The 16,437-nt window shown below is 45.8% G+C and overlaps 1 protein-coding gene across 1 annotated transcript in view; it reads right to left on the bottom strand.

The window, feature by feature from the left end:
• Positions 1 to 1,521: 1,521 nt before the first annotated feature.
• The window catches only part of LOC138529010 (serine-rich adhesin for platelets-like), a 39,832-nt gene continuing 24,916 nt past the window's right edge, over positions 1,522 to 16,437 (bottom strand). The window contains exons 5-7 of the mRNA XM_069640808.1: positions 13,957 to 14,088; positions 10,205 to 10,360; positions 1,522 to 7,202 (exon numbers count right to left, since the gene is read on the bottom strand). Coding sequence (XP_069496909.1) covers positions 1,654 to 7,202; positions 10,205 to 10,360; positions 13,957 to 14,088 — 5,837 coding nt within the window. The 3' untranslated portion in view covers positions 1,522 to 1,653. The remainder of the gene's footprint in view (positions 7,203 to 10,204; positions 10,361 to 13,956; positions 14,089 to 16,437) is intronic.

The raw sequence follows: 16,437 nt of genomic DNA, 5'->3' as shown, positions 1-16,437 counted from the left end.
AATATACTTCTCAGCCATCTTACCAAGAAAGAAATGGCTAGGGGCCAACTGCTACAAATCTATAGACATATCCAGAAGAAAAGTGAACAGGGGAATAGAGAGATTCTGTATGACAAGAGGAGTGGGTTTCATAAAACACCCAGCCATTACACTAGGCAACCCAGACCTCTTTTTCCACGATGGCACCCATTTGTCTAACCAGGGCATGGAGCATTTCTTTCAGGAAATCAATGCAACACTTGCTCACAGGGGCTGTCTCTAGGGCATACTCTTGGGGGAACACGGTCAGCCGCACAACCTGCCCGAGTGTGGTGGCACGGGTCAGACGGGGTAACCTCAGGACCCGGTGCCCAAAAGTATGATACCAGCATGATATGTGATATTGTGTATTTGCCATAACTCATATCTGTACAATAAAATCCTACGGCCTTTTATTGCCAACACTTGACACAAGTTGTGAGCCTATCATTACGGAAGAGGGTTTGGGGTTCGGCCAATACTAATGCATGCATGGGGTTCAGCAGTTATGGGCAATGCTGCATGGGCATCCCACAAGCGAGGCAGGGTAACTGCTGTTACCATCGGCAGCTGGGAGAGGGGCAGCCCCAACCTTCTCTGTGCCTGCTCCTCTCCTCCCCACAGCTACGGAGACACGCAGTCTCGGCAGCACAAAGCCACGGAAGGGTAAGGTGCGAACAGTCATCTCACCCTTCCTCCAAACAGCAAGGTGCTAAGCACCATAAGGAAAACAACCATCAGGCAGGGCCCAGGTTCCAAAGATCTGCCCCCACCAGGGGGCCAGACAGTCGGCTATCCGGTCGGGGGCTGCGACAACAGCAGCCCCCACCACATACACAACAAAGACCCAGGGCCTCCCTGGGTCCTATAAATATGAGCAGCATACTCAGAGTAAACACAATCTGTTTGTGGACCCTGAACGGGGACCCAAGCAAACAGGAGGTTCACTGGTTACTCAGTGTCTTCCAAATCTTCTTGCTTCTTTACCACAGAACCCGCCCACCCTACAAAAAAGGGAGAAGAACAAAAAGAAGTACAAGACACTGTACTGTGCCCACCACAAGTTGTGGGACACAAGAAGGCGGCACGGGTCAGAGGGGGTAAACTCAGGACCCGGTGCCCAAAAGTATGATACCAGCATGATATGTGATATTGTGTATTTGCCATAACTCATATCTGTACAATAAAATCCTACGGCCTTTTATTGCCAACACTTGACACAAGTTGTGAGCCTATCATTACGGTAGAGGGTTTTGGGTTCGGCCAATACTAATGCAAGCATATGGGTTCAGCAGTTATGCCTGTCATGTAGGAAATGCACCTTCATGCCTGGGTCTCAAAGCCCTTGCTACACACTGACCCATCAATATAACACTACCCCCGAAATCCAGTAAACAATACATAATTCATATGGGCCTCTTCTTGAGTCTAGATTTATCGCTACCGAAAGGTGGGGTACATTACGAGATAGTGAAAATTGCATGTTCAATAAAACACAGGCTGTATGATGTAATTTTTTTATTCATCTTCCAAAATCAATATGTACAAGATTCAATCCATATCTTTTCCAAGTTCACAATGTGCGAAAGGAACAAAAGTATTGTCTTAGATTGACAATCAACTCCAAAAAGGTACTCAGAAGAGTGATTGCACTATTGCCACAGCCACGAGGATGTAGACGTTAACCACAATGCTAAGCCCTCCATTCTTAGAAGAATCTTCCCCAGCTTTTGTGGTTACCGTGGTCATGGATGTAGACGGGCTTAGGTTGGAGGTCTGGCTCTCATTGTCTCTGAAGTTGAGATCGGAGTGAACTTTGCCATAGTAGGTGGGAGGTGACATGGTCCTGGTCACAGGGCCATGGTCAGAGACATTTCCATTGGCATTTGCAGAGGATGACAACCCAGAGCTGGGCACAGAGTCTGACCCATTGGCACCAGGGAGGCCAGCATGATGGGGGACACTGGTGTTCATTGTTGCAGAGTTAGCAGGGAGATAACTAGGGCCACTCACGTTGCTGTTACTGCTATGATTTCCAAAAGTGGAGAAAACTAGGCCGGTGTGGTTAGGAGCACTGTGGTGACCTGTTAAGGAACTATTTGAGCTGTCATCGCTATTCCCTGATGGCATTGCTGAGTGGAGCACACTGCTGTCATCACTGTTGGAGAGATTGGCGTGGGCAGAGCTGCTGTGGTATAGTGGTGAGGAACTATTGGAAATCAAGTCATTGATGCTTCCTGGGGACATTCCTGAGTGAGAGGTACCAATATCATGACCTAGGGAATCCATGCCTGTGTGGTTAGTGCTGCTGTGGTAAGCTGCTGAGGAGTTCATGGAAATGGTATCATTGTTGCCTCCTAAAGGGTTTACATAATGGGAGATATTGCTAGGATTGCCAATGAAGGGACCGCTGTCACTGTTAATCGCTAAAGAACTATGGGAATCTGATGCATTATGGCCGCCTGAGGACATTCCTAACAGGGAAGAACTGCTGTGATCATCAGGGGACAACTCATGGTGATCAGAGCTGTTAGAAAGGTAGTCGCTGACTGCTGCAGGAATCACTGAGTATGGGGTGCTGCTATGATCATCTGCAGAGGAAGTACCATTGAGGGTGGTGCCACTGTTAACATCTGCTGTTGAGGTATTGTAACTTAAGCCATTGGTTCCTCCTTCACTCATTCCCCAATGGGGTGAGGTGCCGTTATTATCAATGGCAAAGGAAGTTCCATTGTGGACGGTGCCACTGTTAACAGATTCTGTGGAAGTATTGTAACTTAAGCCATTAGTTCCTCCTTCTCTCATTCCCCAATGGGGTGAGGTGCCATTATTATCAACGGCAAAGGAAGTTCCATTGTGGACGGTGCTACTGTTAACAGCTTCTGTGGAGGTATTGTAATTTAAGCCACTGGTTCCTCCTTCATTCATTCCCCAATGGGGTGAGGTGCCGTTATTATCAACGGCAGAGGAAGTTCCATTGTGGGTGGTGCCACTGTTAAAAGCTGCTGTAGAGGTATTGTAACTTAAGCCACTGGTTCCTTCTTCACTCATTGCCCAATGGGGTGAGGTGCCGTTATTATCAACGGCAAAGGAAGTTCCATTGTGGACGGTGCCACTGTTAACAGATTCTGTGGAAGTATTGTAACTTAAGCCATTGGTTCCTCCTTCTCTCATTCCCCAATGGGGTGAGGTGCCGTTATTATCAACGGCAGAGGAAGTTCCATTGTGGACGGTGCCACTGTTAACAGCTTCTGTGGAGGTATTGTAACTTAAGCCACTGGTTCCTCCTTCACTCATTCCCCAATGGGGTGAGGTGCCGTTATTATCAACGGCAGAGGAAGTTCCATTGTGGGCGGTGCCACTGTTAACAGTTTCAGTGGAGGTATTGTAACTTAAGCCACTGGTTCCCCCTTCACTCATTTCCCAATGGGGCGAGGTATCGTTATTATCAACGGCAAAGGAAGTTCCATTGTGGGCGGTGCCACTGTTAACAGCTTCTGTGGAGGTATTGTAACTTAAGCCACTGGTTCCTCCTTCACTCATTCCCCAATGGGGCGACGTGCCGTTATTATCAACAGCAGAGGAAGTTCCATTGTGGGCGGTGCCACTGTTAACAGCTTCTGTGGAGGTATTGTAACTTAAGCCACTAGTTCCTCCTTCACTCATTCCCCAATGGGGTGAGGTTTCGTTATTATCAACGGCAAAGGAAGTTCCATTGTGGGCGGTGCCACTGTTAACAGCTTCAGTGGAGGTATTGTAACTTAAGCCATTGGTTCCCCCTTCACTCATTTCCCAATGGGGCGAGGTTTCGTTATTATCAACGGCAGAGGAGGTTCCATTGTGGGCGGTTCCACTGTTAACAGCTTCAGTGGAAGTATTGTAACTTAAGCCACTGGTTCCTCCTTCACTCATTCCCCAATGGGGTGAGGTGCCGTTATTATCAACGGCAGAGGAAGTTCCATTGTGGGCGGTGCCACTGTTAACAGCTTCAGTGGAGGTATTGTAACTTAAGCCACTGGTTCCCCCTTCACTCATTTCCCAATGGGGCGAGGTATCGTTATTATCAACGGCAAAGGAAGTTCCATTGTGGGCGGTGCCACTGTTAACAGCTTCTGTGGAGGTATTGTAACTTAAGCCACTGGTTCCTCCTTCACTCATTCCCCAATGGGGCGAGGTGCCGTTATTATCAACAGCAGAGGAAGTTCCATTGTGGGCGGTGCCACTGTTAACAGCTTCTGTGGAGGTATTGTAACTTAAGCCATTGGTTCCCCCTTCACTCATTTCCCAATGGGGCGAGGTATCGTTATTATCAACGGCAAAGGAAGTTCCATTGTGGGCGGTGCCACTGTTAACAGCTTCTGTGGAGGTATTGTAACTTAAGCCATTGGTTCCCCCTTCACTCATTTCCCAATGGGGCGAGGTTTCGTTATTATCAACGGCAGAGGAGGTTCCATTGTGGGCGGTTCCACTGTTAACAGCTTCAGTGGAAGTATTGTAACTTAAGCCACTGGTTCCTCCTTCACTCATTCCCCAATGGGGTGAGGTGCCGTTATTATCAACAGCAGAGGAAGTTCCATTGTGGGTGGTGCCACCATTAACAGCAGTTGAGGAATTATTGTAAATTGACCCATTGTGACCTCCAGCACTCATTTCTAAGTGGGACGAGGTGCTATTCACTACTGACTCAATGTTGACTGCTGGAGGAATTTGTGAGTGTGAGGAACTGCTATGATCATCTGCGGAGGAAGTACCATTTGGTGTACTTTCACCATTAACGCCTGATGAAGAGATATTATATATTGTGCCATTACTTTCTCCTGTATGCATGCCTAAGTGGGACACGCTGCTATTCGAAACTGAGTCTGTGTTGACTGCTGGGAGAATTGCCATGTTTGAGAAACTGCTGTGATCAACAGCAGAGGAGGTACCATTTTGTTTGGTGCCTCCGTACATAGCTGACATAGAATTATTATGAATTGTATCATTACCTCCTGCTCCGCTCATTTCTAAGTGGGACAAGGTGCTATTGGAAAGTGAGTCTGTGCCGACTGCTGGAGGAATTAATGAGTGTGAGGTACTGCTATGCTCATCTCCAGAGTAAGTAACATTGTGGGCCATGCCACCATTACCAACAGTTGAAGAAGTATTATAAATGGTGCCATTACCTCCTGATCCGCTCATTCCTAAGTGGGATGAGGTGCTATTGGAAAGTGAGTCTGTTTCGACTGTTGGAGGAATTAACAAGTGTGAGTTATCGCTATGCTCATCTCCAGAGTAAGTAACATTGTGGGCCATGCCACCATTACCAACAGTTGAAGAAGTATTATAAATGGTGCCATTACCTCCTGATCCGCTCATTCCTAAGTGGGATGAGGTGCTATTGGAAAGTAAGGCTGTGTCGACTGCTGGGGGAATTAATGAGTGTGATGTACTGCTATGCTCATCTCCAGAGTAAGTAATATTGTGGGCCATGCCACCATTACCAACAGTTGAATTATTATAAATGGTGCCATTACCATTACCAACAGTTGAAGAAGTATTATAAATGGTGCCATTACCTCCTCCTGCACTCATTACTAAGTGGGACGAGGTGCTATTGGAAAGTGTACCAGTGTCAACTGCTGGAGGAATGATTGAGTCTGAGGTGCTGCTACTCTCATCTGCAAATGAAGTACCATTGTGGGTAGCGCCACCATGAGCAACTATTGAAGAGTTACTGTAAATCGAGTCATTATTTGCTCCAGAAGAGTTCATGTAAATGGATCCTACATTACCACCTGCATTTGATCCTAAGTGGGATGAGGTGCTGTTGGAAAGGGAGTAAGCATCCACTGCTAGAGGTATTGCAGTGTGTGAGGCATTACCGTGGTCACCGGCAGGGGAAGCGGATGTAATATGTGAATGGGAGGCACTGCTGGGATGACCTGAGTAAGAGGTACCAGTAAAGCCAGAGCCACTATGATGAAATGTGGAAGAGTTATTTGGAATTGAGTTGTTGCTGTCTGAATTGTCAGTACGGCTGCCATTACCATCAAAGAAGCCGGTCTGATCTGAGCTACTTTGGATGAGTGTAGAGGAATAATTGGAATGCGATCCGTCATGGCCGCCTGAGACCATACCTGATTGGAAGACATCATTGCGATGATCTAAGGATGTAATGTCTGCCTGCTCAAAGCTGCTGGGGTACACATCTGAGAAAACACTGGTTTGATTACCAGTCAACAGATCAGCAGGGTCAAATACACCATCAGCAATCAATTTTGTAATATTAATAGGTGCATCAGATTCGGCAAATAACATTTCCAATTGGGAGTCACTGTTCTGATCAGCCGAGGAAGAGTTACCAAAGTGGTTAGAGCCGTTATGATGGACTGTGTATGAGTAAATGCCAGAGGAGTCATTGCTGCCCATTTCTAAGTAGGATATACTCGTTTCATTGCCAGTCAACAGATCAGCAGGGTCAAATACACCATCAGCAATCAATTTGGTCATATTGATAGGTGGAATATAGTCCTTGGATCCACTACTGTGATGGCCTGTGGAAAGGCCATCCATGTTGTAAGAGCTGCCATGATGGACTGTGGAGGATGTACTGCCTATTGAGTCATTGCCGCCTCTGGTGGGTATTCCTGAATTGGTAGTAGTGCTGGGATGAGCAGTGGAAGAACTGGTGTGATTGTAGTCACTATGGTGAACTGTTAAGGAACTATTTGAAATCAAGTTGTTTTGGTCACCGGAGGACACTCCTAAGGCACTGCTGTGAGCACCAATGGGTTGGACGCTGGTTTGGTGGTCAGAATTCGACTCATTGTGCTGTTGATCTCCTAACTGCATCAGATCTGAGTTTTCATTTGATGTACCATCATCATAGTAGCTTACACTGGATACATTCTTTTTTGATGTAAAGTCATTATCACTGTGGGAAAAGATTATCGCTGGATTGGCCTGGCTGTCATTAGTGCTTGCAACATTATCACTTCCACTGTAAGTCGCTGAGTCCTGCTTCTGCCCACCGGACGCTTGATCTCTGGTAGAAAAGCCCTCAAACATCTGGTTGTTGCACAAGCTTCCGCTACAGCAATTCACCTGGGAGTCTTGAAAATGCTGGATGAGAGGCAGGAACGACCCATTGCAAGTCTCTGGAGTGGCGCATCCTCGGATGACTCTGCTCGAGGTAGCGCCATCTACAGTCACAAGGGAAAGAGCAGCAGTTAGAGAAAGCAACCAGGGCCTATATAAGCTTTTCACAAGTCGGTCAAGAATCATGATTCAGGGGACAGTCACCAGTTCACAAGAATCTCTGAGTTATTCTAGTAGTAAAGTGAGTAGAATTAGAACTAGTAGCAGTACCGGTAGTAGTTAAGAGCAAACCCCTTTTGCATATGCGTCATCGAGTTTACTAATATCTGTTACTTTTTCCCAAGTTTATAGAAATTCGCTTAGTCGCTGAATTTAGTCGCTTAGCTTTATTTAAATTCTACAGAGCTACTTTTTACAAAACCTGTACCTTTATGATTTTCCAGAATTATCTGCAGATAAACATGAATGGATACACACATGTGTTTATGCAAGTCAACACATCTCCATAATTTTCTTTAAAAAAAAGCTCCCTAACCACAATGGGTGTCAAAGAATACACACAATAATGCATGCATTCAGATGCCCTTCCTCTTCCTCCAAGTCCCCTGCGTGCAACTGCAAAAAAAAAACAGGCAAAAGGGGGCCTTTCCACATACGCCCCGAATCCGCGTGTGATTTGAGAAGCGTGATAGGGGAAAGCTTGCCCTGTAGCTTTCAGGGACAGACACTGGCGCTTGCGCAATGAATCCATCGATGGGGCATGTCTGACCCGTTTAAGGCCCGTCGAGGTGAAATGTGCAGCCAGCTCCCGCGTTGCAGCCTAGGGTACACGTGTGTGTGCACGGGCCAGAGATATACGCAGGTCACCTTTGTGAATACAGTGACCAGGCCGCGCATGTCTCGTAATCACGCGGGTGGACACAGCACACACTCGCCACTTGTGCTTCAGACCCACCATCTTTCAAAAAGGAAAAGCGAGGCCTGCGCTATCACTGAGGATGTATATACAAACAGGGGGGTAGAGGCGCACGTGAGACGGGAGGCTCGTTAGTTGCTGGTGTACCTTGTAGGCCACCATAAACTATAGTGGGGAAGCAGAAGAGGGAGCAGAGAATGTGAGCGATGATCAAAGAATTTTAAAGAGTGTTTGAGGAAAGGGATAGAGGGGAGCCTGGTGCTGTGCTATGTTGTTCACTTAGCACTTTCATAGGGGGGATGAGCGAGAAAGAAATTGGTACTTAGTTCCGCTTTTAATTACTTTTGGTTCGTTTAATTGTCCGTGGATTGAGGGCTTCATTTAAATATTAGAATGACTGATCACTCATGCCCTTTAGCATCACATACCCAGAATTCATTGTCAGGAGCAGGGATCTATAGCGGTTGGCTCTCTGAATGTCTTTGACTACGAACTCCATTCCTCCTCGCCCCTTAACTATGCTGACTAGGGTTGATAGAAGTTGTAGTCCAAAACATCTGGAAATTCAAATATGGAAGCCCCTAGTTTAGCAATTCACTCCAAGTAAAACCAATTTCAAGTCCCATCAAAATGATGCAGTGGGCTTGCTGATATTGTCTGCTGCTCACACACTGCAGATTGCAGACTTCAACGCCTGAGCAGAAAAGGGAGGGGGGCCTGACCAGGGCTCGAGTCGAGGGTACACGTAGGTGGACCACTTTTTTCCAAGGGGGACACCGTCCTCTGAGTATTTTAGAGGTTGTGTGTAAAATTAGAACATTTGACTGCCTTCTTTGAACGTATGCCGACCTGGGACTGTGAGCCACAGTCTGCAGGTTGGCAGGCGGGGCGGTTCACCACTATCACCACAATCTAAGCTGATGAAAAATAACATACAACTAAAGTTGAAATGACATATTTCGGGACTGAATGTTCAAGGACAAACTTTGACAGTGATTCTTGGAGTTTAAAACATTAACACATTTTAACATTTTCAAACACTATTAGAAGAAAATATCCTCTCTTCATTTTGGTGGGTATTGATTTTAGGAAAAGCAAATGCCATTCATCCTGTGCAGTTTGTTTGGTTATGAAGTCAATTGAAGGACATTTGCATATTTCACCGTGGTATGCTAATTTCTGGTGAAGTCACGTCCCACTGCATATGTTAAAGACTCCCCCCACTTTCTTTTGCATGACTTGACCCCTGGCCCTTACTGTCTTCTTTTACCACAAGAAGATCTTCAGATTTGGAAATCTTGCTTTACAGAAGGAGGACTTGATAGAAAGACTTTCTTCCTAGGTGATTATAGTGTTGCTAGTGGCGCAATGCTGCTAGTGGCGCAATTCTGCTAGTGGTGCGATCCTGCTAGTGGTGCAGTGTTGCAAGTGGAGCAATGCTACTAGTGCGACAGTGCTACTAGTGGCACAATGCTGCTCGTGGGACAGTGCTACTAATGGCACAATGCTGCTAGTGGTGCAATACGGCAAATGGCAGAATGATGCTGGTGGCGCATTGTTGCTATTGGGGCAATGCTGCTAGTGGCGCAGTGCTGCTGGTAGAGCATTGCTGCTAGTGGTGCAATGATGCTAGTGGCACAAATGTGTTTGTGGCTAAAAACCTACTTTCAGTAATTAAAAGAGGAAGAATGTTTTTAGGGCAGCCTTTCCAGAATGTGGTTTCGCAGAGGTAAACAGTCTTGCCAAAGTACAGATTCTTAACATCAAACTCTAGATGCCCACAGGCCCAAAAGGGAACAGGGTAGGCTTCTGGGCCTGAATGTTTATTGTGGCTGGGGCAGAGCCAGTTACCTGTTTGCATCGCTGATGGAGCAGGAAGGATAGGATGGAAGAAAGGCTGAGAGTCTAAGAAATTGGAGAGTGAATAGAAGAAAATAAAGTGCTGAGTGAGGGAAGGAGTTAAGAAAGTGGAGAGCTGGGAGGAACCATGGCAGTAAAGCAAGAAAATGCGTTTCTAAGTGTCAATGTAGGGAGGACAGACAGGGCAGTTGGCGCACTGAACCCTGTAGAGCTGACATGATAGAAAGGAATGGGGGAGGGTGGAAAGTAGAGGGAAGTTAGGGATCAGAATAAAGAGTGTAGACAGGGTGAGAACGAGGGAGGAAACGAACAATGGAAAGCGCCCCTCACCTTCTCTGGTCACACCATAGGCCTGCAGGCAGGATGTCAGTCGGCCTGAGCATTGGACCTTGGTCGCTGTCTCAAGAGGACATCCATTCTTCTCATCACCTTCGGTGCAGCTGTAACACTCAGCGCCATTTGGGATAAGGTCACTCTCATTTGGAACTGAAAAGGAAAAAGGCCAAATAACGCACTGTGAGTGAATGGTGGGATGGAAGAGAAACTGGACTTGAGTCAACAGCTGACACAACCCAGTAAATCGATGTAAACAAATGACTACCTCAGTGTAAAGCACCTGCAAAGATAAGGAACTGCTGGGAGTAAATTACAAGCTGAGAAAATGAACTGGCAGTAATCAAATAACAAGTACAATCAAATACTGTAGTGAATGAGCAATTGTCCGGTGCTAGCAATTGACTCTGTGACGGAAAGTAACCACATTAACACAATATTGACATAGAGAAGTAACTTCAATAAGTGAATTGCTTACACCCGGAAGTATATACACTAAATTACAGAATGGTAGAGCCAAGTTAATACACACAAGGATTGACTTTCACAGACATAGACGTTATTATTGTAAGCTAATGACCGGCACAAACAAATTACTGCACCAAGTAAATGGTAAATGGCTTGCAAGGACAAGTACTTCAATGCGGTTAAGTTACATGGCTGGCATAGACAAGAAACTGACAGCTACACTAAACGAATGACTGACGGGGACAAGTAAATGACTCTAGGTGAAGGACTGGGAAGGTGAAGTAACTGACTAGTGAATAAAAGACAAGGAAAAGTAACAGATCAATTTAGAGGGACATATTTTGTGTGGGTGCCCTGGTTTTCTGCTCTCCTTTCTCTCCCAGTCATCCCATCGCATTTCTTCCATCTCCCCAATCCCCCACATCCTTTTGAATCAAAGTGTTGATTAAAAACCTTCAAACATCTCCTTTAAAATGCACTACTTTGCTGAAATATTTTTGGGAGGACACACCCCCCCGCCACCAAACCCTACATAGAGGGGTTGGGCTTCCTCACTGCATTTGCTTGCATGGTGTAATATAGGGCTCACAGTCCACCCCTGGCCACACCACCCCTCCACATCGGCTGGATTATATTATCCTGCTCCCCAGTTGTTCTGCACCGGTCAACGTGTCCCTGAAAATCCATCCATTGCCAAGGCGCTGGTGGCTGTGCAGGATGTGGTTTTGGAAAGAGAGGCATGGGGAGCACGTGCTTTGTCATTTCTGACCTATGATGGTAATCACAGACAAAATAAAAGGTTACTGCACTGAAAAGGCGACTGACCAGACATGAACCTGGACTAGGGTGACCAGACACCCCGGTTTTGCAGGGACTGTGCCGGAATTGGGTGCTCTGTCCCCCGTTCTCAAGCTTATGTTCCCTTTGGAAACTGCAGTGGACCCGGTTTTTGGTAGTAGGTCTGCTTAGCTGGCAGGCAGGAATGCGCAATCTTGCACAGAAGAAATGCTGCATTTTAGGAATTAAGATAGTGGTAGTTTGAGATCAATTAATTATAATACGTGTTTATTCCGCCAGTAACACTTAAACCTCCTTCTTCCCCAACTGCAACTTAAGGGCAGTGGCCTGACAGTCACTTTAAAGAGCTAGTCCTACTTTTATGTTAGTTGCCCTGGCCCGTTTTTTTACTTTTTAAATCTGGTCACCCTAAACTGTACTGAGTGAATGACTGGCCCAGGCAATTGACTGTAGCAAGTGATCGATTAGAACTTGCCCATAACTATACTTAGACAATGATTACCATAGACAATGTACTTCCTTGTGAGGGAATGACTAGCAAGGGCAAGGCACTGTCTATGAGAAAATGAATGGCACACCGAAGTAACAGTCTTGAGTGAATGGCTCTAAACGACAAGTAACCACACTACATGAATCTTCGGCAAAGGCCATTTATTTCCTGCACACATGAGTGTAAAACTGCAATGAGTGAATGACTTGCACTGAACTAAGTGAATGACTTGCTGAGAGAAAAGCGGCACGCACAAACAAGCAACTGCACTGAGCAAATGACAGGCAGATCCTAGAATCAGAGGCCAGTGAATGACTGTCTCAGGCAATTAACTGAAGAGAGTGAATGTCTGCTTAACGTAGGCCGGGTAGAGCCCTGCTAGCAATGGTGGCTAGGGTAACATGTCTATGCAACAAACAAGGGCTCCACCATTGGACATTCTTAGTTTAGTGATTCGTAATGTAATTCAATAAAATGTGGGTATCTGAACATGATATCCCGCTCATCACTTCTGGTATGACAATCCAAGAGACACAAAAATCATGCACAATGATAGTGACAGTTATTGAAAAATAGACCCTATATAGAAAATTAACTCTTAAATCAATAAAGGAGTGTTTAAGACATCCTAAGTGATGTCAAGAAAACGAAATATAAATGGAACAGATACATTAATTGAATGATTTGGTCGAATATCGAATTTCTTTCTTTCTTTACTACAATGAATTTTGGTTACATATGATGTCAATAAAAGCTAAATCCAAATGATTGGATAATATGGATACATTTCTCTAGAAGGAATTGTTGAGAAATAAGGAAACAAGTATGTTTTGTATCTCATTATTCTTGGAGCTTGTTGTTTCTCCATTCCCTTTTTTCTTACATCCCTCGTTTCTTCTTCACTTTTGCACCATTTCGGCACTAAGCGACCCTTGCCGAGTTTGAGGCTTTTACGTTTCTTGAGTCCTCTTTGTCCAAGGTACTGTCCCTTGGCATGATGTCATTTAATTAAGCACTAGGCCCCGAGCAGGGGGGGTGCATTACCACTTCAGGTAATGCCCCAGGGGCAACATAATTTTGTTTTTTAATGTAAATAAAATGGCTGCCAGGGAAGGGAAACGGAGTCCGTTTTTCTTTTTCCATGGCGGCCATTTAAAAGATAGGAAAACAAGTAAAACAAATAAAATGGCCACCATGGGAAGGGAGAAGGGACTACACGTAGTCCCTTCTTCCTTTCCATGACGGCCTGTCAGAGATCGGGAGCGCATGTGCTGGGGACAGAAGTGTTCCCAGCGCGTTCGCGCACGAAAAAGAAACAAAAATGAAGGTAAGTGGGGTTGGGAGGGAAGGGAGGAGATTGTTTGGATGGGGGACGACGGAGGGAGAAAACACTTAGCTGAATCCCCGGTGGGGGAGAATGGCAGCCTCCAGTCGTGTGGTGGCTCGGAGCGGGGATTACCCTGTTCTGAACCTCCTCATTGGCTGAGGGGCTGCCACACCGCCCACCCATTGGGGATATGAAGAAACGTGAGGATTTGAAGGATTCTGCGTCGGGTAAAGCCCCAGTGAGGGCCAATCAGACTGCGTGTAACAATCTAATTGTCTCTCGCAGTATACTAATATTTCATCTAGTTTATATGAATAAATATTTGTTTTAAATAAACTCTGTAAGTGAATACGGTTCTTTTTTATACTTTTCAATAACTGTCACTATAACTTTGCATAATTTGTGTGTTCCTTGGATTGTCATACCAGAGGTGTTGAGCGGGATATCATGCTCAGATTCCCGAATTACATTTAATTAAATTACCAATGAGTAAACTAAGAGTGTCCAATGGTGGAACCCTTTTTTGTTACAGGGAGTGAATGCCTGTCATGATACAATCTCTTACTGAGCTCCTGAGTGCAAGCAATGCGATGAGCCTCTTTTGACAAATTGTGTTGTTTTTTCGCAGCAGTGACTTGCGCTTTTGCCATGAAGGTCCGCTCTTACCTGTGTCTCCGTTGCAGAAATCGGAGTCACAGCAGCGCATGTAAAAGGAGGCATGCGTGCTGGCAAAGCCCATCATCTCCACACATTCCGGCACGTGGGCGCAGCCTCTCATGGAGATGTTGGAAGTGAAACCTGCGCACAAGAAGATGGAAACTTGTTCAAGAGTGGACGTCATGTGTCCCCTATACACACCAGACATTCTGAAAGCTCTCTCTCCTCTCGCAGCATCTGTGCCTGCGTGCCCGGATATAAACAGGCACAGGTCACTGTATTCCTAAACGTGACTTCAAACTTCAACCAGCTACATGGGTGTAATGTGGCGAAAGCCTCGGCATCCAAAAACACACTGGGCCTCATTACGACCCTGGCGCAGACGGAATGAAGGGGGCCGGTACGAGACCGGCCCCCTTCATTCCGTCTGGGCTGATTACGAGGTTCCCTTTGCGGGACCCGGATCAGACGTCTGGTAAAACCAGACTTCTTTTCCGGGTCCCGTGAGGGGAAGAGGGAGGTAACAACGGGACACTTGTAATGTGCCTGTTGTTACCTCCCTCCCCATCCCCATTGAGCCCTATGGGGGCTAAAATGGGTATGGGGAATGGTTCCTGCGAGGAGGATTTACCGGGTCCTCCTATGTCGGAATGACCCGGTAAATCCCCATTGCAGGAACCCGGTAATGGAGCCCGGTTTGGAGGTAGCCATGGTGCTACTAGCACCATGGCTACCTCCAAACTTGTAATGAGGCCCACTGCCAGAAAGAAGGAAGCAGGGCACCTCCGTCAGATAGTGTCACCATCTAGGTAAACCAGCCCCAAAGGGTCTCCCAAGCACCCGGATTTCCAATGCATATTTGCACCTCAAAGCGCAGACAGAATTGCACGAATTGGAACTATGTGCATGGAAGTGCATATTTGCGGTCATCTCGGTGCAATTTATAGGGACGTCATAAATGATACCCTTATTCTGTGGTTGTGATAGACTCTAGACAAACATCCTTTGGCATCCAGGATTAAACAGAAAACACAATCAAATTTAATCAAATAAAAAGATGTTTTTTTATGATCACCCAATTCAGTAGTACCCATGTAAGGCTGGGTTATTCCTGCCATGATGTGAACCTGCGGCCTGCTTGTTTCCTAGCTGCCTTATGCCCGGGAGGCAAATGGTGCACCCTTACAGCAGACACAGTGCTCCAGATAAGATTTTGAAGTGGGAGTATTTTACTCACTATTTTTTAAAGTTGGGAGTAAAATGATTTTTTGGGGATTCAAAGTGTAAGTTCAAAGCCCAATGGAAGTATTTTATGAGCGAGTAAAAGTGTGTTTCAGCTGGGAAGCGGAAATCTTTTTGTAATAAATATTTCTTTGCACCTAGTTATTCATACACATTAAAAGAAACATGTTTACTTCTTCCGGTTAGGGAGTAATAAAAGCAATATCTTTCTGTGGTACTATGTGCACTGCAGGTCCACACATATCCATGGAGCAGTATGGGTGAAAGCAGGGGCACAAGGTTTTATGTGTCTGTTCCATATTTTTTGTTGGGAAGATTTTTACTCCCTATTTTTTATTTTTGGGAGTATTTACCTATTATTAGGGAGTAAAAGTGGCCGATACACCCTTTATATGTAGGGCTGAGCGTGCATTAGTGTTAATACATTATGTCTGCCTAATGAAATCACCTATTGTGGGAGGAGCTAAGGCAAATTTTAAGGTGAGGTGAAATATGAGTGGAATGCGACGTGTAGGTGCGCCTCAGTAGATCAGTGAGGACAAAAAACTAAGAGGTGTGTTGCAAGGTTAGAAAATGTTCCTGTCAGAATCCAGAGAAGAAAAAGGCAGCACAGATGATGACTTCCCAAGGAAGATGAGGCTTGGCTGAAATACTCGAGAACACTGATTACATGCCCGAGACATTACCCAATCCCATGTCCAACTCCATTCCTCCCACTCACTCCTCCATTCCCTCCCACTTCTAGCCATACTCTCAGCTTCAATGACCGTAACACAATAGGTGAGGAAGAGTCTCCTCCATCAACTCACACAGATGACCCGTTATCACTCCCCAAACTCATAGCTAACGCCAAAACATATCCCATTTTAGGGAATGATAGGACGCCCCGCCTAAGAGCACATACTAAAGTACTCTGCCACAGCTCTACTCCCACTACCTTGCCCTCCAGACCAGCCAAACCCGTGGACTACGGGAAAAATAAAAATAAAAAGTCAGCGCCATCTATAGCAATAAACACCAACAGAAATTCTAATACTTCCACTGCTCAAACAACTAATCATGCTCCTATAAAGGACCCCAAACTTCCCATCAGCCTCAAAAATGCCCTCATTAATGCCCGATCCCTAGGAGCCCACGCTATTGAAATACATGACCTAATCATCGAACAAAATCTGGACTTACTAGTAGTCACAGAAACCTGGTTACACCAAGCTTCTGGACCACTGCTAGCACTGGCTATTCCACCAG

The sequence above is a fragment of the Ambystoma mexicanum genome, chromosome 1q (genome assembly GCF_040938575.1).
Source record: "Ambystoma mexicanum isolate Mex_15411 chromosome 1q, UKY_AmexF1_1, whole genome shotgun sequence".
Taxonomy (NCBI): Eukaryota; Metazoa; Chordata; class Amphibia; order Caudata; family Ambystomatidae; genus Ambystoma; species Ambystoma mexicanum.
This window is presented reverse-complemented; position numbering and strand designations above follow the sequence as displayed.